General features: G+C 47.2%; 1 protein-coding gene across 1 annotated transcript; it reads right to left on the bottom strand.

Moving 5' to 3' along the window:
* Positions 1-2,638: 2,638 nt before the first annotated feature.
* Positions 2,639-26,948, bottom strand: GDAP1 (ganglioside induced differentiation associated protein 1). Its single transcript, XM_082259904.1, has 6 exons — positions 26,748-26,948; positions 19,456-19,648; positions 12,507-12,680; positions 8,737-8,831; positions 5,482-5,596; positions 2,639-3,214 (listed from the first exon to the last, which is right to left on the bottom strand). Exons 1-6 carry the CDS (start codon positions 26,826-26,828, stop codon positions 2,829-2,831), a joined length of 1,044 nt encoding a protein of 347 aa, XP_082116030.1. The 5' UTR covers positions 26,829-26,948; the 3' UTR covers positions 2,639-2,828.
* Positions 26,949-27,094: the final 146 nt, after the last annotated feature.

Genomic DNA, 27,094 nt, shown 5'->3' with positions numbered 1-27,094 from the left:
TATTTTTACCAAAAATATGTAGCAGAAAACAAATTGGCCTAAAATGATAAAAAATTTTGATTTTTACATTTTTTTGGGGGGGAATTTCATATAAAAAATTTTGAAAAATATTGTTATTTTTTCAAAATTGTCGCTCTTTTTTTGTTTATAGCGCAAAGAGTAAAAATCGCACAGGTGATCGATTTACACCAAAAGAAAGCTCTGTTTGTGGGAAAAAAAGGATGTAAATTTCGTTTGGGTATGGCGTCGCACGACTGCGCAATTGTCAGTTAAATTCGCACAGTGCCGAATCGCAAAAAGTGGCCCAGACGTAAGACAGCAAAATCCTCCGGTGGTAAAGTGGGTAACCCTAAAGCTGGAATTTAGTCAAATCTTTTTAGGTAGACTGCATCTCTCGTCTTGCTGGCTGCATCTTTTAATAAAAAGCCTTCCTTCATTGATGTTGGAGGCTCTTTGCAATTATGATCTTTCAGCACTGCATTGGTTATGAGTAGCTGCTGCCGCTGTGAAAGTCTCCTGACACTCACTGTCCCCTTCCTCCAACTGCCTCAATTAAGTAAACTGTATACTGTTTTCAAAGAATGAAACACAATCTGTTAATATGGAAGAAGTGGATGAATGACAGGATTCCCCCACCTCACAGAACATATTGCATTCGGTTAAACCAATACATTGAGTTTTCCTAATTGAGGAGAGGGGAGGAATGGAAGGGCTGGCATCAGGGCTAGCCACTGCTCTTAACCCATGCAGTGCTGAAAGTTGACAGCTGTGATGAGGGTCCAACGTCAATGAAGTGAGGGTTTCTACAATAATAAACATCCAGCAGGCAAAGGATACCCTTCATTGAAGCTGAGTTAGGTTCCTGGTGTAGTATAGCAAAAAAATAACTTCAGCTTAAATGCTGCCCTGCTGCGTTAAGGTAAAACCCCCTGTGAGCCTGGCTGGAGGTTAGTAAGGCCTACCTCACTGAGAAAGAAAAAGGCTTGTAATGGTGGGCTGCTGCTCACTTCAGATGGATTTTGCATACTTAACAAGTCTATGGGAATGCAAATCCTGCTTTAAGCAGGTCAAATGCAGGTAAGAAGTAGACCAGCTGCAAGTGTCTAAAACTGAAGTCAACATCAGGCCAACGTCTGTTGCCAAAAAAAAAAAAAAAAACACCCAGAAACAATGACCATGACGGGGAGATTGGACTGTTGGCAATGGTGACTGTTGTATTAGACAAAAAACTAAAAACTTAAAAATGGAGGAAAAAACTTTTGTCCAAGTAAACAAAGGGAGAACATAAAGGAGCAAAGATGCTACCAGTCTTGGTTTGGAGTCCAAACTACTTTTTCCATTTTAGGACTTCTTTCCTTTATGAAGGCCTTCTGTTCCACATTTGTGTTTGTTAGCTAAGAATTAGGTAATTTTTTTGTCCATGGAAACTGTTATATATGTAAACATTTCTGAGAAACAAAGTGTATTAACGTAGATTTAGACATGCGTCTAAATTTCCTTGTTCTCTGAGACTACTGACCGGGGACACTTGACAAAGGAGTGCGCATGTCCATACCAGACATCGGCGCATGCTCCGAAACGCATAATTAGCCCAGACTGCCCACACTACCCTCACCTTCCAGTGACGTTAGACGCTCCCGCCGGCCGCCGCACCAGCCCTTCCATCTCGTCCACAGCGACCCTGGGAACCACAGAGCAGGCCTCCCAAAGTTCTTCAGAGCTGCCGGACCCTATCTGGATGCTGCATACAGCTACACAGCTGCACCCACCGCCGGAGCAGGACACGCTGGACACTCAAATCCACTTACCTCCATGTAAGTTGCTACTATTGTCATTGTAATAAATTACTTTTATCACACTCAAGAGGCGCTTTCCCCTCCTTTACTTGTTTACTAGAGTCGGCTTCACTCCTCCGGTCAGCAGCCCTGAGTGTCATCCATCCATCCATCCATCCATCCCTGGAATCATCCCGGATCCGCTCATCCCCCATTGGATCCCAGGTCTATTTATCATTAATTATTCCTGGTTAGAGACTAGCACATGGACTTTACATCCTTGTGCATAGGACTCCTCAAACTTCTCTCCCCTTTGATACCTTACTTCCCTTTCCCCCCTTTTTCCCCCCCCCTTCCCCGTTGTTGCAGCTGATTTACCCCCCAGCACTACCCTTGAGCGCCATTACCTCCCTTGTATTTTATCACTGACCGGTGGTGAGGAACCGACATGACACCACCTCACCACCTGCTTTAATTCCATTTTTGCTGACATTTGCGCTGCTACCTTGTGCATTGCAGAAGGTTGCGGGGTGTTTGCTGCCCTTCCTCGTTTACTTGAGTGTGTAGCATTCGGCTGGATCACTACATGTCGGGTAAACTTTGATGCAGATGCAAAGCGAATCATCACAACTGCGGCATGTAAATAACCCCGTCCGCTGCCTATTGCCGCTGGGGGGGGGGTTGGCGGGATGCAAAAACATAGCTAAACTGCGCACTTTTGCCACCCCAAATAAAGCCTAAGAAGGTTTTATAATCTTCATCAAACCAACTGATGAATAAATATTTTTAGATATGCTTTCAGGTATATTCGGATGAATACAGTCAAGCGCATTTTGACATATCAAATAAAAATATACTCCATGAATATTTATCCATTTATTATGGCGTAATATATTTCATCACAGTTTTATACTTGGGATATGTGTCTAGCTGGGCAGTTGTAAACATACACTGACTATTATCGCTTTCAATATTTCACCCTATACTTGTATATTTATTAGCAGTGGTGATGACATATTAAACTGATATCCATATTCACATCCTTAAAAAGAACTAAAAAAAGTGCTTTGCCCTAACTGAGGTGAAGACATTAAACAGTCTTTTTCTAATGCACATGAAGAATATGTACCCTGCCCCGGCCAATAACCCCACCATCAAAGAAGAACCAAGAATGGAGGGAGCTCGTTTTTTTGCCACACGGAACGCAGTCGGCAAGACCGCGGAGATTAAAATATTGTTGACATTTCCCAGAACTTGATTGAAAGTCTTTCTCTGCAGAATCCGTTCATAATAAGCCTCTAGATGAGGGCGCTTGCCATTCCCCCAGTTTCTTCTAGCAAATCCTAGGAACTTCAGCCGGTGGAGAGTGACAGCTAACGATACATCTGCCAGGCTGAAGAATTGTCCACACAGCCAGGAATCGCTACTTGTGCCTTCCTCTACAGCCAAGAAAAATAAGAGCCAATCTGTTAATGAATCTTTGTAACATGTAAGCATAACAAATCTAATAAAGAATACACATAGGTTGGTTTTATTGGAAAGAGGTTGACATTAGTTTTATGGATAAATATAACTCATCTTTATACATATGGTTATGGGAATCCAGCCAGACAATTTATAAAATATTTTTTAATAAAAGCTTTTAAGGATCATTAAACCAGGTAGTATCTTTTCTATCTGGTTGTAAACCCTTACACACTGTGCATCCAAAAAGGGACCACCAGAACTCAGGCCAAGACCCAGTCCTATGCAACCTCGCAAGGCGTTTAGCCCCCGTCCAGTAGGGCTATGTCGCAGCCAACCTAGCACGGAGCTGTGGTCTGCGTGCGCTCGCTAGCCAGACTGGGGTGACCACTGAATCAAAATGATCCAGCCCATCGCCCAGTCCGGCATCTGACTGAAGATCTCGCAGGAAGAAACCAGGAAAAAAAGCCATTTAAAAAAGGGCAAAAAATTGCCAGGACCATAGATTCCAGCAAGGAACTAGGTCCTTACTCCTGACTAGGCAGAAAAAAAAAGTACCTATAGCAGAAAGGGGGGGAGTATACCTCCTGGGACTGCCCATAGGCGTAGTCAAGTTCTTTTTTCTGCCTAATATTTTACTCCTGTAGGGGGCAGTATAACCCAATGGTAAAGAATCTTAAGGAGCTGTGTCTGTCAATGAACAAAAGAGAAAAAATCTCTAGCAATATACACCAAACTGAGCATGTGCAGCATGACTCCAAAGGCTCTGGAGTCAGTGAAAGAAGAGGAGGATCTGTGCATACAAGATTACACAGCCTTTTTACACAATGCAGAGGATAAACCCCTTAGGTTCCACATTGAGTATAACAAGCATGCTTTACTGCATTTGCAGACTGATTTTCCTGTTGTGGTTTTAGTAACACTTTAAACTCCTGTACCTGTATACCACTGTATCTGTATATGGATCAGAGTTTTTTGTACATATCTGGTATGGGCCTACTGATTTAGGGCACACTTTGCCATTCTTTATGACAAGGCTATTTTTGGCAATACTGTCTTGCAAAAAGTACTTTTCTTTTTCTATATATTTTACAGATGAAAAAAAAAAAATTTTGCAAAAAATAATATTTAAAGTAAGAAGACGTCAGTTAAAGTGGAGTTCCACCCAAAAGTGGAACTTTCGCTCTTTTGTTTCCTCCCCCCCTCCGGTGCCACATTTGGCACCTTTCAGGGGGGAGGGGGGAACGGGTATCTGTTTTTGATAGGTACCTTTCCCCACTTTCGGGATACGGCGCCTCGGAAGTTTGGCCCCCTCCTCCCTCACCGAGCCAATAGGAATGCGCAGTAGGGACCCGCCCATGAAGCCGCAAGGCTTTACTGCCGGGTTCCCTTAACGGCAATGGCGGCGGCAGCACCCAACAGCCGATGGAAACATCGGCTGCAGTGCTGACATTGCTGGACTCCAGGACAGGTAAGTGTCCTAATATTAAAAGTCAGCAGCTACAGTATGTGTAGCTGCTGACTTTTAATTTTTGGAGGGGGTGGAGGGGGAGGCGGAACTCCACTTTAAGTCTCTTTCACAGAGGACGGGCTCCATTTTGATCAGCAGGGAATCTGTCCGCTGATCCCCTGCTGATCAGAGCAGAGTGGGCAGATGACAGGTCCCTATCTACTCAGTTTCTGCACAATGGACACGGACTGAGCCCGCTCTGCTCTATGGCCGGCCGGGTGTAAACAGACTCCGCTGTCCGTTTACACCTGACTGCCCTCCAATCTGCTTAGACGGTGGAGGAGGGATCCCTTTCTGTCTGCCTGAAAAACTGACTTGATCGGAACGGTCATGCGAAAGGAGAATTAGGGTTGATTTGAATTAACTATTAGGTAAATATACACAATTTTGATTGTGTCCACTGTCTTTCCATCTAACTCCAAGTCTGTCGGGGTCTGAAAAAAAATGAAAAAAGGTAGGCATCCTATATGTATTTTCGGACCTGAATGTGACAAATCGGAGGTAGCTTGACGTAAACGGACACAAATGTGTTGGGTCTACCACAGTCTGCTCGTAAAATGTCAACATAAACTGAAAGAAGTTTAGCGGCACCCTTACTGGATAAGGAAAAGATGTGTTACCACAGTGAACAATCAGATCCTTTCTTTTGCCAAAATATCTGTTGGAATCTAAAGGACTGTGCTGCACAGACAGTTCCTACACTTATGACACATTTACACATGCTGCACTGACCTGGAGTTTCTTCACTCCGTCTCTGTAACTCCACTTCAACTTGATCCAAGACTTTTTCCAGCTCATCCAGTATTTTTGTCAGGTATTTTATATTATCATGTTCCATCAATTTGCTCTACGAAGACATATGCATAAGCAGATTAAATATAGTGTTAACACATCATATGGTAATACATTCTGATGTCTGATTATAAATCCTCTGTCAGGCAGCAATATATGGAATCAAATTATTTACAGAAGAATTTATGCAGTATATCCACAAATTAGAATTCATCATGTTCTGATTGAATTTTATATAGTGATTGCTTTTTGAAAAGCCAACCCCCTTACTATAAAAAGTAGGGTTCAAGAAGGCTACAGGGGTTAATTTACTAAAACTGGAGAGTGCAAAATGTGGTGCAACTGTGCATGGTAACCAATCAGCTTCTAACTTCATCTTGTTTAATTAAGCTTTGACAAAAACCTGGAAGCTGATTGGTTTCTGTGTACAGCTGCACCAGATTTTGCACTCTCCAGTTTTAGTAAATGAACCCCATTGTGTCATTATAATGGTGCTTTTGTAGGGAGAAGAAAGGAAGAGATAACAAACTACTAGGGTCAGTTAGCAAACTGCATCTCTAAACCTGTAAAACTATAGGCAAACGTTTTTTTTTTTCATTTTGGATAGAGCAAGGTGGGGTTATAACTAGGGATCGACCGATTATCGGCAAGGCCTATACTTTGAGGGCCGATGCACTTTCCCCGATATATCAGAATCGGCCCCGGAAGTTACCGATTTTGCCGATATTTTCGTGACGTTATTCTGCCTTTTTATGCCGCCTCCCTCGCCTTGGACAGCCTCGTCTGGAGTCGGGACTAGTCTCGCGGGAGTGTATCACAGCCATACACCCACCCACAGTAGCCCAGTGCCAGCCAGCCACCCACATCCACAGGCCCTGTACCAGCCAGCCACAGGCACTGTACCAGTGAGCCCACCAGCCACCCACAGGCCCTGTACCAGCCAGCCAGCCACAGGCCCTGTATCAGCCAGCCACAGGCACTGTACCAGCCAGCCAGCCACCCACAGGCCCTGTAACAGCCAGCCACCCACAGCCCCTGTGCCAGCCACCCACCCACCACAGGGTGCCAGCCAGCCAACCACCCACCACAGGGTGCCAGACAGCCAGCCACCCACAGGCCCTGTACCAGCCAGCTGCCCACAGGCCCTGTACCAGCCAGCCACCCTCAGCCCCCGTGCCAGCCAGCCACCCACCACAGGGTGCCAGACATCCAGCCACCCACCACAGGGTGCCAGCTAGCCAGCCACCCACCACACAGCCAGCCGCCCACCACCACAGGGTGCCAGACAGCCAGCCACCCACCACAGGGTGCCAGACAGACAGCCACCCACCCACCACAGCATGCCAGACAGCCAGCCACCCACCACATGGTGCCAGCAAGCCAGCCACCCACCACAGGGTGCCAGACAGCCAACCACCCACCACAGGGGGCCAGACAGCCAGTCACTCACCACAGGGTGCCAGACAGCCAACCACCCACCACAGGGTGCCAGACAGCCAGCCACTCACCACAGGGTGCCAGACAGCCAGCCATCCACCACAGGGTGCCAGACAGCCAGCCATCCACCACAGGGTGCCAGCAAGCCAGCCAGCCACCCACCACAGGGTGCCAGACAGCCAGCCACCCACCACAGGGTGCCAGACAGCCAGCCATCCACCACAGGGTGCCAGACAGCCAGCCACCCACCACAGGGTGCCAGCAAGCCAGCCACCCACCACAGGGTGCCAGACAGCCAGCCACCCACCACAGAGTGCCAGCCAGCAACCCATCCACCACAGGGTGCCAGCCAAACAGCCACCCACCACAGGGTGCCGGCAAGCCATCCATTAAACATTAAAAAAAAAATTAACATGTTCAGTACCAGATTTGTGTCAAAAATTGTCTTTATTTTTCAAAACTTTAAATGTACAAAATATCGGCCCATATCGGCCGATACCGATATGCAATGGCCAAAATATCGGTATCGGCAACTAAATTCGATATCTGTCGTTCCCTAGTTATAACCCATTTTTTTTTTCGTAATCTGTGTCCCATTGCAGAGACTTCCCTTCACTTCCTGTCCTATAGCCAAACAGGAAGTGAGAGGAAATCCCTGAAAATTAAGAGAATTGCTTGGGGACCCCCAGGTCACCCGACCTAGCGTTTCCATTGGAGATTTCCCCTCTATTATTTTTTTTTTTTTGGGGATAACCCAAAATTTGGGGTTTTCTTTTACTTTCGCAGCAATAAAAACTGATAGGTGATCTAATCCATCTCCACTCTATCCAAAACTAAAAACAAAGTTTTTGCCTTTAGTTATACTTTAAAGGATTTGTGTTGTCCCCTAAGCAACAGGTAAAAAGGCCCTCTCTCAACTGTGTATTTTTTTATTTTTTATTTTACCTTTTCACACATTTCATGATTCACCTAACCTTAGGCATATTCACTCATCACTACACGTAAAGTAGAACTAATGTATAGACAAAACTTTCTTTTCAAATTGGACAGAGCAAGGGAGAGTTAAAACTCCTGTCAGATTTTTTTTTTTTCACCATCTGTGTTCCATTGGGCGGATTTCCCTTCACTTCATGTCCCATAGCCAAATTAAGGGAATTCCTTGGGGACCTCCAGGTCACCAGAACTAGTGTCCCCATTGGAAGATTTCCTCTCTATTACTTTTCTGGGGACAACCTTCCTGATGAAGCATATACTGAGAAATGCATTAAGGCTGTGCATCCGCCATTACTGATGTCACTTCTGGCCGGGATCCCTGCATCAATTCTGGGTGTTGGAATGCACGCTGGCTCTATATGACCCGCGAGCAAGGAATAATTCCAAGGCTGTTTATGTTGGTGCTAATGGAAGCACTATAAAATGTAAGTGTCCATTTTATGTGTTTTTAGCAATTGTTTAATAAAATACTACACTATTACCATTATTATCCTTTTTGGGTCCCTGGCATAATAACTCTTAAGGCCTGGCTAGTAGCTCAGGACTTGACATTTTGAGCCCTGATAATATAATATAATAACAACATTTAAAAATGTTGTCTCTATGGCTGACGACATCGGTTGGGTGCTTATTGATCAGCAGGCCCTCAGACAATGATGTTCCTACTGGCGACAGGTACATTGCAAGCATTATGTTTCTAAAAATAATACCAATATTATGTAAAATACATACCAGGACATTTAAAGCCCTTTTGATGGGACTTACTTTTAGGCGTTTCTGTTTTGCAATGTAAGCATCTTCAAGATCTGGATTTTCTTGAGCAAGTTTCTTAAGTTCTGACTCAGTGCTTCCAATTTGAGCTAGACAAAAATATATTTGGATAGAAAATACATTTAGATAACTCCAAAACAACAAGAGAAAGGAAACATAACAATTGCATATAAAACAGCTTACATCCTTTTGGTATAAAATGCACAATATAGTGTCTAGGTAAGAAGAACTTTCAGTAATGAAGCATTTTCTATGCTGCTGAGAATAGCTCCACCAGGACAAAGGTCTGTGCAGAATGAGCCACACAAGGATAATGCCTTATTTTAGACTTGCAGGTCCCTCTACGTATGACCTTTGTCTCTAAATATAAATGATTTTTTCATACCTATCGTTTATACATACCTCTCCAGCAGGTGTTAACTGCTTTGCTGAGGATCTAAAACCAACAGTGACTCTCAAACATCCAACAAACTTCTGGATTTTCTGGATGCCCGGTCCTTCACTGTGCACTGATTTTTTAGGCGCTATGTCATTACTGTGTCCTCTAGTGGCATAGGGGTAAGGGATGTAACCCATTTCTGCTAGTGTTGGATATCTGTGTCCCCCACTGTTACATTATTACATAGTCAGGGCGAAAAAAAAAAAAAAACACAAGTCTATCTAGTTCAACCAATAAAAGATCCCATATACACAGTTGATCCAGAGGAAGGTGAAAACCCCCAGCAAAGCATGATCCAATTTGCTACAGCAGGGGAAAAAATCCTTCCTGATCCCCTAGGAAGCAATCAGATATTCCCTGGATCAACTTTACTTATAAATATTAGTACCTGGTTATAATATGTACATTTAGGAACCATGGCCTTTTTTAAAACCAGCTCATGAGGGAGTCAATTCCACATTTTCACAACTCTTACTGTGAAGAAGCCATATTTGGAGATGAAATATCTTTTCCTCTAGACCTAAAGAGTGCCCCCTTGTCCTCTGTGATGACCTTAAAGTGAATAACTCAACACCAAGTTCACTATACGGACCCCTTATGTACTGTATCAGTACATGTTGATCATATCCTCCCTCGAGAGAAAATATTCCGTTCCTCTAATCTATCCTTTTATCAGTTTGGTTGCTCTTCTCTGCACTTTCTCAAGTTCCCCGATATCCTTTTTATCAACTGGTGCCCAAAACTGAACTGCATATTCCAGATGAGGTCTTACTAATTATTTGTACTGGGGCAAAATGATATCTACCTCTCTGCAGTCCACGCCTCTCTTAATACAAGAAAGGACTTTGCTCGCTTTGGAACCTGCAGCTTGGCATTGCATGCTGTTATTAAGCTTATGATCTATCAAAACCCCCAGATCCTTCTGCACCATTGAATCCCCCAGCTGTGCTCCCCCTAGTATGTATGATGCATGCATATTCTTATCTCCCAAGTGCATAACTTTATATTTATCAACATTAAACCTCATTTGCCACACAGTTGCCCAATGAAACAGTGCATTGAGGTCAGCTTGTAAGTTGGAGACATCCTGTAAGGAAGTTATTCCACTGCATAGCTTGGTGTCATCTGCAAAGACTGAAATGGTACTTTTAATCCCAGACCCTATATCATTTATAAAGGTATTAAAAAGTAAGGGTCCCAACACCGAAGCTTGGGGTACACCACTGATAACCACTGATAAGATCATTCAGAGTAAGAATTATTAACCACTTCTCTCTGAATTCAATCTTTTAACCAGTTTTCTCTCCAATTACAAACTGATCTTTCCAAGTCTGTAAACTTTACCTTACAAAAACGCTTTTGCAAAAGCCAAGTATACTACGTCCACAGCCACCCCTCTCTTCAAGGTTTTACTTACCTCCTCATAAAAAGAAATCAGGTTTGTTTGACAACTTCGGTCTTTTATAAATCCATGCAGTGTGTTACTTAAAATATTTTTTTCCAGCAAGAACTCATCTATGTGGTCTTTTATTAAACGCTCAAGTATTTTCCTGACTGTCGCTGTGGTTCCTTTTGCTGGCTCCTACATAACTAAAGAGCACAGAGCAATGGCATATTGTTTAGAAAATTGACAAAGTATCCTTAGTATCAAAGGATTTGGGCCATTGTCCTGAAAAACCCACACAACAGTCTACAGCACACAATATACACCCTGTGAGTTACCGAGACATTCTTGGCAGTTGGTAACACATAACAATAGTTTGCATCAAAGGGGACCTTGATGAGATGCTGGGACAAATACATATAGCAAGAGTGAGGCAGATTATGTCGTTCACAACCAATTCATATTTGCTGATAAGCTGTGAACATGCATGTAAGGATGCTGATATACAAATTAATTTATTCTGCATCTAAAGAGTTTGCATGAGCAAATAAAGTGTCATTAAACCCACATCATTAAAAACTATCAATACAGTGCCTTGCGAAAGTATTTCAACAAGGAATATGAATTTGTTATCTTCCAACAAGACAATGATCCAAAGCATAAAGCAAAATCTACAATGGAATGGTTCACAAATAAACATCCAGGTGTTAGAATGGCCAAGTCAAAGTTCAGACCTGAATCCAATCGAGAATCTGTGGAAAGAACTCAAAACTGCTGTTCACAAATGCTCTCCATTCAACCTCACTGAGCTTGAGCTGTTTTGCAAGGAGGAATGGGAAAAAATTTCAGTCTCTCGATGTGCAAAACTGATTGAGACATACCCCAAGCGACTTACAGCTGTAATCGCAGCAAAAGGTGGCGCTACAAAGTATTAACTTAAGGGGGCTGAACAATTTTTCACGCCCAATTTTTCAGTTTTTTATTTGTTAACAAAGTTTGAAATATCCAATAAATTTTGTTCCACTTCATGATTGTGTCCCACTTGTTGTTGATTCTTCAAAAAAATTACAGTTTTATATCTGTATGTTTGAAGCCTGAAATGTGGCAAAAGGTTGAAAAGTTCAAGGGGGCTGAATACTTTCGCAAGGCACAGTAAATGTTGTATTACATGCTGTTTATACACACTCAGTCACTATGCGATTTGTTTTCTGTATTCTGTAAATACCTGGTTGATCCTGCTGTCCTCTATCTCCCCCTCCTGTCCATGTAGTTGGGCATTTTGCAGAGCAGTGTTGGCAGCTCTGCACATGCTCAGATTTCAGTGTATTTTCTACCCTGAGCATTTCCTCCCTATCACTTCTTAGCAGCCCACGTGACTATAGAGTCACACGTGTGGACATATACACAGTGGTAGATGACAACCCACTCCCTTCCTCCTCCTTCACGCCAACTAACCAGCTAAACACAATGAAGGTGGGATAGTACATCTTGATTGTTGGAGGCTTCTCCTACCTGTTATTCTAAGACACAGACTGGACATGCCACGTGACTGGCAGAAATCAGCAAAACAGTTTATTGCTATTAATTATTTATTTTTACTCTGTATTCCAAAAGCTGTAGCCCAACTGTACAGGGACTGCAAGACGCTGATACCAGGTAAAATTCAGGTACTTGCACTGCTTGCATTTAAAAAACACAGTTTATTATGTATTATTGATTACAGAGCTGCATTCATATCTGTTTTTTATATCTGCCCAAAGTTGGGATTTAAGTCAAAGATGATTGAGCCTGAACAACCCACAGGAGATCTCCCCATATCTGTCCTCTGACAAATGCCACATTTGTCAGTTTGTTAATTTGGACTAAGTATATCTTATTCTGTAAACGCAGAATTACTCATTGAGGAATATGTACAGTAAATATTAAATATTCTATACATACTGCGAATCCTGGATGTGGCATAAGCTGGAATCATGGATTCTGCTGTTAGTTCTGGGTGTAGGATACAGCCGTGAGTGTAAGCATCCATGGGCAAGGAATCCAATAGTTCTCTGTAGTGTTGTACCCTTACGTAGTACACACTTCCTTCTTCTGGAACTAGTCTTGCTGTTTTATCTGCAGACAACACAGGAAAATGTAATCAGATGAATAGAAAGCTGTTCATTGTATCTAAACCCAAGAACAAAAATTGAATTAATCACAGCTTACCAGCTAGTAAATGTGGTGGCTGCTTTTGTTTTCTTTTTTCAGGCTAAGAACACTATTAGCAAGTACAGAAAAAAATCAGTTGATCCTGCCAGAAATGCAGTGTCCTTGTCACTTACCGTGAGCTGAACTGGCAGTACAAACAATACTTTCTTCTTTTTTAAACTACCAACCCCATTAACAACCATAAAATGAAGAAGAACAGAGGCAGACTTGTTGCAAGTGTATGGTTACTGTGTAGAAGTGAGTGTAGCCACTTAGAGACAGGAGTTGCATTATTTGTAGGATTACAAGGAGAAAACAAAAGAAAAAAGCTGCAGTATACTGAAACTTGACTCTGGGCAAAAGATGACCCCCAACCCCTCTCATTATTCCTCCCTTCCTCCATCCTGCAGCATTTTTATCTTAGTCTAGGTCCCTCATCAGCGCCATTTCTGGGTCTGGTGCACCAACGATCAAGCTCTGCATATGGTCCTTTGCTAGCCAGTCCTCCCCTGTCCCCTTGCAATGATATCACTTCTCTTCTGGAACCTAAGAGGACCCCCCCTGCACAGTCAATAAAAAGTATCCATGTCACACAGGCAGTGACGTGACTACCCAGAGAAGCACCCCGCCTGATATAAACAAAGGAAAAAAGAATAATTCAGACTGGAGGAACATGTGACCACAGCTTTCAATAGGTAAAATGGGCATTTAGTTAAAGTGGAGTTCCATCCATTTTTAATAAATTGGATTACATAGATGTATGTAATCCCCTTTAAAACGACTTTTACCAATGGCAAGTTTTATTTTTTTTTTTTTGTTGCTAGTAAATACCATATTTTCTGCTTTATTTATCCTCTTCTCACTTCCGGGTCCGGTCGGCGATTACGTCATTCGGCGATTCGCAGTGTGTGCTGGGATGTATATCAGGCCATGAAATCTCGCATTATTACAGAGGAGATGAGCTGCACTGTGTGCTCTGCCCCGCATCCTCTCAGTGAGCTGTATGTATGTATTGTATTGAGGCCGTGCTCCGCCCCGCCTCCTCTCAGTGAGCTCAGTGAGGATATAATGCTTTCAGTCCTCGCTCACTGAGAGGAGGCGGGGCAGAGGCGGGGCAGAGCACGCAGTACAGCTCATCTCCTGTGTAATAATGCGAGATTTCATGGCCTGATATACATCCCAGCACACACTGCGAATCGCCAAATGACGTAATCGCCGACCGGACCAGGAAGTGAGAAGAGGATAAATAAAGCAGAAAATAAGGTATTTACTAGCAAAAAAAAAAAAAAAAACTTTCCATTGGTAAAAGTCGTTTTAAAGGGGATTACATACATCTAAAGTCACTAAAATGGGTGGAACTCCACTTTAAGGTTTTTTTTTTGGGGGGGGGGGGGTTTGCCAGCAATCAGTATGAGGAGTTTCGGAAAGGATGATAGCATTATCCTGAATATAGAATTTACATTTTGTTTTTGGGATTAGACATGCCTAAAAAGAAACATTCTAATGAGCAGGGCCCTCTGATTCCTCCAGCATTGAAGTGTATTTTAACTGCACTGTCTGCCCTTACATCCCAAAGCGCTTGCGGATACTGTTGGCGCTATATAAATCATGTATAATAATAATAATAATAATTATGATTGAAAAATCTGAATGACCCACCAGCCATGTATAGATCATCAATCGGGAAATAGAATAAAATGTCTCAACGCAAACTTGCAGCAATTTTAGCAAACTCACCTGAACTCCGGGATCGGCAAAAAAATCCCCCATTAGTAACACCACCCTACACAATACACTAAACAGGTATTACATTTGTGAAATTCCTTACCATTGAAGAGAAAAGTCTACTTCAATTTTCAGGAAGTCAGCTCTCTAATTCAAAAGATGCAGCATCTGCTCAGCCAAGGAGGAGCTGTTACAACTGGGACTACATCATATCCTTTCCTCTATCTTTACACCACATGTGTTAAACACAAGGCCCGTGGGCAGAATTCGGCTCTCCAGGCCATTTCATGTGGCCCTCACACCTCTCCTGCAGCTGCAGCACCCCCTTATCTCCACCCTCACCTTGTTTTAGCAGTCGGCAGCAGAAGAGGACAAAACTCCTCCGCCAGATCCTGCTCTTCTCCCTGCAGCCCCGAAGAGTCTTGTCTTTGTCGTCATCCCCCCATCTCAGCAGCCAGCAGCAGAGAGGAGGACAGGACTCCTCCTACAGATCCTGCACCTCTCTGTGCAGCCGCAGCACAACCTCGTCTCCACATCCCTGGTCTCAGCATTAAGAACATTCTGGCAGCTGACTCCTGCCCTCCCTGGGTCCTCCTCTAGACCCTGTACTTTCTGCTTCCCAGACCCCAGCTTCTTTCCAGTAGCAGTACAAGGTAAGGGGGTGCATTGTGATGTAAGGGAGGGTGGGGGTCTCTTGCCTTCTGATGGTGGGGTGCTCTGGACAACTAGTCTTACAGACACAACCGGCCCTTTGAGGGCAACCATAACGCTAATGTGGCCCATGAGGAAACTGAGTTTGACAACCCTGCTCTACACTATAATCAAACTACACTTCCCATCATGCTTTATAAATTGAAGTAAATGTGGGAGGGAACATTAGGCGTGTACATGTTAAATGTGAACAAGCTAACTTCAACATAAATCACACCGCCTCATTCTGCAGCCAGCCAGCCACACTACTCCGTAACACACAGCAGGATAGGTAGGTTACAGCCTTATAAATGCAAAGCATGCTTGTGCTCTCTCAGATAAACATATTGCCCTAACCTGCTTTATGTAATCATTGCCAAACTGTAGATACATGCCCATAATGATATATTTTCCCCCCTGTACTCTGCTGTAATTCAGTATTATAAATATTCCTCCTCCTTCTGTAGCTTTGAGATCTTTCAAACAGCAATCAGTGCTTGTATGGTATCTATGAGCACATCCCTAGTCACAACACAGAAAGAGCCCGGACAGGCTGCTTTACATCAGCATGTGGCACAAGTAAATGTCGGCAAGAGAAAAAAATAAAAACGTGCAGCGCTAACTTACTAATCAATAACACAATAATAGTGGAACCCTCTGATGTATGGAAATCTCAATAAACTTCAATATTACCACAAAACCAGTTTCTGTGATATGTAACATCACATATTATACACATCAAACTGAAAATAAAAAGTGACAGCAGACTTTGCAGGGAAAGTGGAAACCTCTGCCACAGATATTTGGCAGTGGACGGTGTCAGTAAAGCAGTGGACATGTCTACTGCTTATCAGTGCAGCCTATCAGTGCCCATAAGTGCAGCCTCATAAGTGCCAAAACATTCCTCATAAGAGCCAAACATTTAATATATTGCAGCTTACCAATTGTGATGGCTGCATTTGTTTTCTTTTTTAGTTTCTCTTTCTTCTATTTTTATCTGGTGATCCAGCCAATAGGTCTGTTGTTTTTGGTTTTCAAAAGAACATCCCTGCCAGAGTTGAATGGTTTGTCTCATGCCTGTAACTGCAAGCTAGAGGGATGAGACAAACCATTTAACACTGACAGGGATGCTTAATATGATCAGCTTTTATTTATGTAAAACCTTTATCCCAAAAAGAAAAACTGTTGCTGTAACTGCTTATAGGTCCGGTTCACACTGATGCGATGCGGGAAGGCTGCGAACTCGCAGCCTGTTCCCGCATCGCACACGCACCCCCGGCAGTTCACACTGCCATATGCGATCCGCTGGGGAGTCAATGTAATCTTAACGACACCCCCAGTTTGATCGCATATCGCAGTGCGATCGTGCAGTTCGCACAGGATCGGATCGCACAAGTGTGAACTGCTGTGCGATCCGATCCTGATGCGGCTGCAAAAATGCCTCCTGTGCGTGTTTGCTGCGAGTGCGATGCAAATTTAGCCATACAGTTTGTATAGCTAAACTCGCACCGCACAGCCGATCGCATGTAATGTCGGAGCAGTGCGCTCCGACATTACATGCGAACCCCGCACACGCACAAGTGTGAACCGGGGCTTAAAGTGTTAGCTGAAGTTTTGCTTCAATTTGTTAGTGTATTTAAATCTGCCAGTACATCTAACAATAACCTCCCTGTAGACTGACAATGCTGCTGTCTAAATGTGCCCCCTGTGACCCTTCACCCAGAGTGGGGGCACTCTAATACAGAAGGTGTATTACTGGCTAGATCACCAGGTAAAAACGAAGGGGAAAAGCCTAAAAAAAAATGAAAAGGAATGCAGCCACCACATCTATTGACTGGTAAGCTGCAATATATTACATTTTTTGTCTTGGGTTTAATGCCACTTTAAGATGACCAAATGACCATGCGATTTCCCTGCAGACCGCTTTTTAAAAAAGGCGCATGCACCTTTTTCTGCAGGAAAGGCGGGCACAGCAGCCCATTCAAATGAATATGCATAGAAGTGAACCAAGCCTCAGGATGGATTCACAGTTATGCGAACTGGATGCAGGTTTCCCTGCATTTAATTTGCATGACAGGAGACTGAGCCCGGCTCTCAATGGAGCCAGTTCTCAAACCTCCGGGGCGGCTGTGGTCCTCACTGGAAAAGGGTCCTGTGCGCCTTTGGTTCTGATTTAGGTCCAAATTCAGGCAAAAATTCGGACCCAATTCGCACCTGAAATGGAAAACAGGGACACACCGGACCCCCGAGGCTGCAGCTAATGTGAACCCAGCCTCGGAGAAAAATGACTTTTGTGAATTCAAGATCCAATTAATGGGAATATTTATGTTTTTGAATTGAGCATATTTAGGAAAAAAATATTTTGTGATAAAACAACAAATTAAAATAATATATCCAACTCAGTTAATTAAATGAGTTGTAAAGGCAGAACATTTTTATGTATTTTATGCATTAAGATAAAAAGCCTTCTGTGTGCAGCAGCCTCCCCAGCACCCCCAATACTTACCTGAGCCCCAACTCTGTCCAGCGATGTCCACGAACCCCTCGAATCTCCGGGACTCTCCCTCCTGATTGGCTAAGATACAGCAGTGGCACCTTCGGCTCCTGCGGCTGTTAACCGGTTGCCGACCGCCGCACAACTATATACTGCGGCGGTCAGCCCCAGCCAGGCAGAGTGACGTAAGGATACGTCACTCGCCTGTCACTGACTTGCGAGCCAATTGCCGGTGGGCGCGCGCCCGCCGAGGCGCGAGCCCGCCGCGGCTCGTTCACAGACAAGTCAGTGCGTGTGACTGGCGGACTCGATGTCCGCCGGTCACACTACGATCGCTCCTGTGAAGGGAGAAAGGCGGAGCGGCTTATGTAAACAAGCCGCCCGTCATTCTCCCTGTGTAAAAATGAAGATCAGACGGTTCTACTATGTAGAACCGTTGATATTTGTTTTTACACCAATAGCAATGTCCCTGCACAGTTAGAAGCACACCCCTAGGACACACTTAACCCCTCCCTGTCCAATAAAGTTAACCCCTTCCCTGCCAGTGTCATTTTTGCAGTAACAGTGCATATATATAGCACTGATTACTGCAGTAATGTCACTGGTACCCCCAAAAGTGTCAAAAATGTCAGTCAAGGGTCCGATCTGTCCGCCGCAATGTCGCAGTACCGAAAAAAAATCGCAGATCGCCGCCATTACGCGTTAAAAAAAAAACACCAAAAATGAAAAAAATCTTTCCCTTTGTTAGTAAACGCGATAACTTTTGTGCAAACCAATCAAAATACGCTTTTTGCGATTTTTTTTACCAAACATAGGTAGCATAAAACAAATTGGCCGAAAATGTTAAAAAATGTTGATTTTTACATTTTTTTGGGGGGGAATTTCTTATAAAAAAACGTGAAAAATATTGTTATTTTTGCAAAATTGACGCTCTTTTTTTGTTTATAGCGCATGATCGAAAAATCGCACAGGGGATCAAATACCACCAAAAGAAAGCTCTGTTTGTGGGAAAAAAAGGACGTCAAATTCGTTTAGGTACAGCGTTGCACGACCGCGCAATTGTCCGTTAAAGTCACGCAGTAAAAAATCGCAAAAAAACCCCTGGTCTTTTAGCAGCCAAATCCTCCGGGGCTTAAGTGGTTAATCAAAGTCAGTTAGCCAATCAGGAGAGAGAGGGGGAAGAGCCGAGAGGCAGCTCTATTTCTGAATAGACACAGGGAGCTGCAGCTCGGCTAAGGTGCCCCCATAGCAAGCTGCTTGCTATGGGGGCTCTCGACAGGAGGGAGGGTCCAGGAGCAGCAAAGAGGGACCCGAGAAGAGGGGGATCCAGGCTGCTTTGTACAAAAACAACTGCACAGAGGAGCTAAGTATAACATGTTTGTAATTAAAAACACAATCACTTTAAGCCCCTTTCACACTTGTGCAACCTAAAAGTCATGCAATTTTGACTGAACTGAAGCAATGCCTATGTATTCTTGAGGTCTATGGACCTCAAAACCCATCAAAGTCAGACCAAAGTAGTGCAGGGACTACTTTGAAGTCGCTGTTACTTGAAATTGCACAGATATAAATGGCACTCATTGGAAATCATGAAGTACGACTTGTCATGTGACTTTGGAGTCTCAAGTCGCAGGACAAGTCGCACAAGTGTGAAAGGGCTCTAAGCCTGATCAGTTCAGAGTTCCATTAACTTTATAACATCCTTGGTATCTTTATGTGACCTCCAATATACAATAAGCCAGAAATGTAATTAAATACCCTTAATATTGTATGCATCAAACAATGGTTTACCATCGGTATATGTCTGTTCCAGAAAATCAATAATTTGTGTAGCTTCACAGATGATATTTTCTCCGTGAACAAGGACTGGAACTTCTCCTGATGGGTTAAGGCGCATAAACCAGGGCTCATTGTGTTCACTCAAGGGTAGACTGACATCGTGTTCTTCACATTTCAGACACTTCTCCGCTATAACCAGTCGCACCTGAAATTAATCAGCAAGAAGAATGTCAGAGATGTCACCAGAACAAAAATCACTTACAGATCCTAATCAATCATTTGTCCAATAGTGCCAATACTATTTCTACTGCTATGTTTTGCTCTCCTATCATTTCAGTATAAGCTAATTCCTCATTATACTGTACTAGTAAAAGTGTTTTGAGGATGGGGATTTTACAAACAATGCTAAAGAAGTGTCTTAGTGGGCAATACAGTATGTGCTGAAGAGTACAGCATAGGGTATGGCAGAGGGCACCCTTTCCTACCCTCCTAAGAGGAGCCCACTTACCTTCAGACAGGACACAGCTATGTTCATACACAGCCCTGTGCAAAGCCACACAGCCATTGCAAAGAAAACCTCCAGCTAGCTCCTCTTTACTGCTTTCTAGGTGACAGCTGTACCCATAGCAGCCAACAGCAGTCCTGCAAAGTACAGACATCCAATAGAAATGGAAGTCAGCTAAAACATGATTTTATTGTAGCATGTGAACAACAGTCTAATATGAATCCAACGTGTTTCGCCATCAGGCCTTAATCATGGCTCCAGAGTCATGATTAAGGACTGATGGACGAAACGCGTTGCATTTTATTTGACTGTTGTGCACATGCTACAATAAAATTATGCATTAGCTGACTTCCATGGAATCAGCTTTTCTACCTTTTGGAGGTTTACAGAGACCTCACAGGCAGAGTGCTGTGTTCTTGAGGCTCACCAGGAGGTAGTAGCTCAGGATTAACCTGTTCTAATCCAAGTACTTGGCCTTCCATCTTCTCCTATCACTGTGCAGTGTCAGTACCCAGCCATCCTCCTCCTATCACTGTGCAGTGTCAGTACCCGGCCATCCTCCTCCTCCTATCACTGTGCAGTGTCAGTACCCGGCCATCCTCCTCCTCCTATCACTGTGCAGTGTCAGTACCCGGCCATCCTCCTCCGCCTATCACTGTGCAGTGTCAGTAAGCAGCCATCCTCCTCCTCCTATCACTGTGCAGTGTTAGTACCCGGCCATCCTCCTCCTCCTATTGCTGTGCAGCGTAAGTACGCGGCCATCCCCCTCCTCCTATCACTGTGCAGTGTCAGTACCCGGCCATCCTCCTCCTCCTATCACTGTGCAGTGTCAGTAAGCAGCCATTCCCCTCCTCCTATCACTGTGCAGTGTCAGTACCCGGCCATCCTCCTCCTCCTATCATTGTGCAGTGTTAGTTCCTGGCCATCCTCCACCTCCTATCACTGTGCAGTGTCAGCACCCAGCCATCATCCTCCTCCACCTATCACTGTGCAGTGTCAGTACCCGGCCAGCCTCCTCCTCCTATCACTGTGCAGTGTCAGTACCTGGCCATCCTCCTCCTCCTATCACTGTGCAGTGTCAGTACCCGGCCATCCTCCTCCTCCTATCACTGTGCAGTGTCAGTACCCGGTCAGCCTCCTCCTCCTATCACTCTGCAGTGTCAGTACCCGGCCATCCTCCTCCTCCTATCACTGTGCAGTGTCAGTACCCGGCCAGCCTCCTCCTCCTATCACTGTGCAGTGTCAGTACCCGGCCATCCTCCTCCTCCTATCACTGTGCAGTGTTAGTACCTGGCCATCCTCCACCTCCTATCACTGTGCAGTGTCAGCACCCAGCCATCATCCTCCTCCACCTATCACTGTGCAGTGTCAGTACCCAGCCATCCTCCTCGCCCTATCACTGTGCAGTGTCAGCACCCAGCCAGCCTCCTCCTCCTATCACTGTGCAGTGTCAGTACCCAGCCATCCTCCTCGCCCTATCACTGTGCAGTGTCAGCACCCAGCCAGCCTCCTCCTCCTATCACTGTGCAGTGTCAAAACCTGGCCGTCCTCCTCCTCCTATCACTGTGCAGTGTCAGTACCCGGCCATCCTCCTCCTCCTATCACTGTGCAGTGTCAGTAAGCAGCCATCCTCCTCCTCCTATCACTGTGCAGTGTCAGTACCCAGCCATCCTCCTCCTATCACTGTGCAGTGTCAGTACCCGGCCATCCTCCTCCTCCTATCACTGTGCAGTGTCAGTACCCGGCCATCCTCCTCCTCCTATCACTGTGCAGTGTCAGTAAGCAGCCATTCTCCTCCTCCTATCACTGTGCAGTGTCAGTACCCAGCCATCCTCCTCCTCCTATCACTGTGCAGTGTCAGTACCCGGCCATCCTCCTCCTCCTATCACTGTGCAGTGTTAGTACCTGGCCATCCTCCACCTCCTATCACTGTGCAGTGTCAGCACCCAGCCATCATCCTCCTCCACCTATCACTGTGCAGTGTCAGTACCCGGGCAGCCTCCTCCTCCTATCACTGTGCAGTGTCAGTACTCAGCCATCCTCCTCGCCCTATCACTGTGCAGTGTCAGCACCCAGCCAGCCTCCTCCTCCTATCACTGTGCAGTGTCAGTACCCGGCCATCCTCCTCCTCCTATCACTGTGCAGTGCCAGTAAGCAGCCATCCTCCTCCTCCTATCACTGTGCAGTGTCAGTACCCGGCCATCCTCCTCCTCCTATCACTGTGCAGTGTCAGTACCTGGCCATCCTCCTCCTATCACTGTGCAGTGTCAGTACCTGGCCATCCTCCTCCTATCACTGTGCAGTGTCAGTACCCGGCCATCCTCCTCCGCCTATCACTGTGCAGTGTCAGTACCCGGCCATCCTCCTCCTCCTATCACTGTGCAGTGTCAGTACCCGGCCATCCTCCTCCTCCTATCACTGCGCAGTGTCAGTACCCGGCCATCCTCCTCCTCCTATCACTTTTCAGTGTCAGTACCCGGCCATCCTCCTCCTCCTATCACTCTGCAGTGTCAGTACCCAGCCATCCTCCTCCTCCTATCACTTTGCAGTGTCAGTACCCAGCCATCCTCCTCCTCCTATCGCTGTGCAGTGTCAGTGCCCAGCCATCCTCCTCCTCCTATCACTGTGCAGTGTCAGTACCCGGCCATCCTCCTCCTCCTATCACTTTGCAGTGTCAGTACCCAGCCATCCTCCTCCTCCTATCGCTGTGCAGTGTCAGTGCCCAGCCATCCTCCTCCTCCTATCACTGTGCAGTGTCAGTACCCAGCCATCCCCCTCCTCCTATCACTGTGCAGTGTCAGTACCCAGCCATCCTCCTCCTCCTATCACTGTGCAGTGTTAGTACCCGGCCATCCTCCTCCTCCTATTGCTGTGCAGCGTAAGTACCCGGCCCTCCCCCTCCTCCTATCACTGTGCAGTGTCAGTACCCAGTTATCCTCCTCCTCCTATCACTGTGCAATGCCTATACTCGGCCATCCTCCTCCTCCTATCACTGTGCAGTGTCAGTACCCGGCCATCCCCCTCCTCCTATCACTGTGCAGTGTCAGTACCCAGCCATCCTCCTCCTCCTATCACTGTGCAGTGTTAGTACCCGGCCATCCTCCTCCTCCTATCACTGCGCTGCGTAAGTACCCGGCCCTCCTCCTCCTCCTATCACTGTGCAGTGTCAGTACCCCACCATCCCCCTCCTCCTATCACTGTGCAGTGTCAGTACCTAGCCATCCTCCTCCTCCTATCACTGTGCAGTGTCAGTACCCCACCATCCCCCTCCTCCTATCACTGTGCAGTGTCAGTACCCAGTTATCCTCCTCCTCCTATCACTGTGCAATGCCTATACTCGGCCATCCTCCTCCTCCTATCACTGTGCAGTGTCAGTACCCAGCCATCCTCCTCCTCCTATCACTGTGCAGTGTCAGTACCTGGCCATCCTCCTCCTCCTATCACTGTGCAGTGTCAGTACCCGGCCATCCTCCTCCTCCTATCACTGTGCAGTGTCAGTACCTGGCCATCCTCCTCCTCCTATCACTGTGCAGTGTCAGTACCCAGCCATCCTCCTCCTCCTATCACTGTGCAGTGTCAGTACCCGGCCATCCTCCTCCTCCTATCACTGTGCAGTGTCAGTACCTGGCCATCCTCCTCCTCCTATCACTGTGCAGTGTCAGTACCTGGCCATCCTCCTCCTCCTATCACTGTGCAGTGTCAGCACCCAGCCATAGGTGGAGGAGGAGGATGGCCGGGTACTGGCACTCAGCGATAGGTGGAAGAGGAGGATGGCCGGGTACTGGCACTCAGCCATAGGTGGAGGAGGATGGCTGGGTACTGGCACTCAGCCATAGGTGGAGGAGGAGGAGGATGGCCGGGTACTGGCACTCAGCGATAGGTGGAGGAGGAGGAGGATGGCCGGGTACTGGCACTCAGCGATAGGTGGAGGAGGAGGAGGATGGCCGGGTACTGGCACTGCAGTGATAGGCGGAGGAGGAGGATGGCCGGGTACTGGCACTCAGCGATAGGTGAAGGAGGAGGATGGCCGTGTACTGGCACTGCAGTGATAGGTGGAGGAGGAGGATGGCCGGGTACTGGCACTCAGCCATAGGTGGAGGAGGAGGATGGCCGGGTACTGGCACTGCAGTGATAGGTGGAGGAGGAGGATGGCCAGGTTCTGGCACTCAGTGATAGGTGGAGGAGGAGGATGGCCGGGTACTGACACTCAGCCATAGGCAGTGGAGGAGGATGGCCAGGTACTGACACTCAGCCATAGGTGAAGGAGGAGGAGGAAAGCCGGGTACTGGCACTCAGCCATAGGTGGAGGAGGAGGATGGCCGGGTACTGGCACTCATCGATAAGTGGAGGAGGATGGCCGGGTACTGACACTCAGCCATAGGTAGAGGAGGAGGATGGCCGGGTACTGACACTCAGCCATAGGTGGAGGAGGAGGATGGCCGGGTACTGCTACTCAGCCATAGGTGGAGGAGGAGGATGGCCGGGTACTGGCACTCATCGATAAGTGGAGGAGGATGGCCGGGTACTGACACTCAGCCATAGGTAGAGGAGGAGGATGGCCGGGTACTGACACTCAGCCATAGGTGGAGGAGGAGGATGGCCGGGTACTGACACTCAGCCATAGGTGGAGGAGGATGGCCGGGTACTGACACTCAGCCATAGGTAGAGGAGGAGGATGGCCGGGTACTGCTACTCAGCCATAGGTGGAGGAGGAGGATGGCCGGGTACTGGCACTCAGCCATAGGTGGAGGAGGAGGATGGCCGGGTACTGGCACTCAGCCATAGGTGGAGGAGGAGGATGGCCGGTTTCTGGCACTCAGCCATAGGTGGAGGAGGAGGATGGCCGGGTACTGGCACTAAACCATAGGTGGAGGAGGAGGATGGCCAGGTACTGGCACTCAGCCATAGGTGGAGGAGGAGGATGGCCGGGTACTGGCACTCAGCCATAGGTGGAGGATGGCCGGTTACTGGCACTCAGCAATAGGTGGAGGAGGAAGATGGCCAGGTACTGGCACTCAGCGATAGGTGGAGGAGGAGGAGGATGGCCGGGTACGGACACTCAGTGATAGTTGGAGGAAGAGAATGCCCAGGTACTGGCAGTGCAGCTATAGGCGGAAGAGGAGAAGGATGTCCGGGTACTGGCACTCAGTGATAGGTGGAGGAGGAGGAAGATGGCCAGGTACTGGCAGTGCAGCTATAGGCGGAGGAGGAGGAGGTGGTGGAGGATGGCCGGGTACTGGCAGTGCAGCCATAGGCGGAGGAGGAGGAGGATGGCCAGGTACTGACACTCAGCGATGGGTGGAGGAGGATGGCCTGGTACTGGCACTCAGCGATGGGTGGAGGAGGAGGATGGCCGAGTACTGACATTCAGCGATGGGTGGAGAAGGAGGATGGCCGGGTACTGGCACTCAGCCATAGGCGGAGGAGGAGGAGGATGGTCGAGTACTGGCAGTCATTGATAGGTGGAGGAGGAGGATGGCCGAGTACTGGCACTCAGTGATAGGTGGAGGAGGAGGATGGCCGGGTACTGGCACTCAGTGATAGGTGGAGGAGGAGGATGGCCGAGTACTGGCACTCAGTGATAGGTGGAGGAGGAGGATGGCCGGGTACTGGCAGTGCAGCCATAGGCAGAGGAGGAGCGTGGCCGGGTACTGGCCCTCAGTGATAGGTGGAGGAGGTGGATAGCCGGGCACTAAAACTCAGTGATGGGTGGAGGATGGCCGGGTACAGACACTCAGCGATAGGTGGTGGAGGATGGCCAGGTACTGGCACTCAGCCATAGAAGGAGGAGGAGGATGGTCGGGTACTGGCACTGCAGTGCTAGGCGGAGGAGGATGCCCAGGGTACTGGCAGTGCAGCTATAGGCAGAGGAGGAGGAGGATGAGGATGCCGGGTACTGGCACTCAGCGATAGGTGGAGGAGGATGAGGATGCCCGGGTACTGGCACTCAGTGATATGTAGAGAAGGAGGATGCCCGGGTACTGACAGTGCAGCTATAGGCAGAGGAGGAGGAGGATGAGGATGCCCGGGTACTGGCACTCAGCGATAGGTGGAGGAGGATGAGAATGCCTGGGTACTGGCACTCAGCCATAGGAGGAGGATGCCCGGGTACTGGCACTCAGCCATAAGTGGAGGAGGATGAGGATGCCCGGTACTGGCACTCAGCCATAGGTGGAGGAGGATGGCCGGGTACTGGCACTCAGCGATAGGTGGAGGAGGATGAGAATGCCTGGGTACTGGCACTCAGCCATAGGAGGAGGATGCCCGGGTACTGGCACTCAGCCATAAGTGGAGGAGGATGAGGATGCCCGGTACTGGCACTCAGCCATAGGTGGAGGAGGATGGCCGGGTACTGGCACTCAGCCATAGGAGGAGGAGGATGGCCGGGTACTGGCACTCAGCCATAGGAGGAGGAGGATGGCCGGGTACTGGCACTCAGCCATAGGTGGAGGAGGATGGCTGGGTACTGGCACTCAGCCATAGGTGGAGGAGGATGAGGATGCCCGGTACTGGCACTCAGCCATAAGTGGAGGAGGATGGCCGAGTACTGGCACTCAGCTATAGGTGGAGGAGGAGGATGGCCGGGTACTGGCACTCTGCCATGGGTGGAGGAGGAGGAGGATGGCCGGGTACTGGCACTCAGCGATAGGTGGAGGAGGAGGAGGATGCCCGGGTACTGACACTGCAGTGATTGGAGGAGGAGGATGCCGGGTACTGGCAGTGCAGTTATAGGCGGAGGAGGATGAGGATGCCCAGGCACTGAGCTGTCCAGGTGCTGAACGTGCAGCGCTGCGCTCACCTTCTGGGAGGTGAAGGAATGAGTCCAATGATAAAGGATCAGCTTCTCCTCTGTCACCCGATCTGCCGCACTGTCCTCCATGTCAGCCGGGGCGGGGGAGGGGAGCAGGGATCTTCACCGTCACCGGAGCCGTTACCTGCCGCACAGCATTGTGGGAGAGCCGATCATCAGCTTGCTCCTTGTGCTGCTTCCTTCTCTGAAATGCTGTGACGGGATTGGCTTGCTTGGCAGTCATTGCTCTATGACTAGTGTGGTTAAAGGGTAACTCTACTTCCACCATAGCAGTGCTTGTTGTAGCTGAGGATGACATCATTTCTATACCTGCACCATAATTATTACACACAGTG

The sequence above is a fragment of the Pelophylax lessonae genome, assembly GCF_965119305.1.
Source record: "Pelophylax lessonae genome assembly, chromosome: 5".
In the NCBI taxonomy this organism is placed as follows: Eukaryota; Metazoa; Chordata; class Amphibia; order Anura; family Ranidae; genus Pelophylax; species Pelophylax lessonae.
This window is presented reverse-complemented; position numbering and strand designations above follow the sequence as displayed.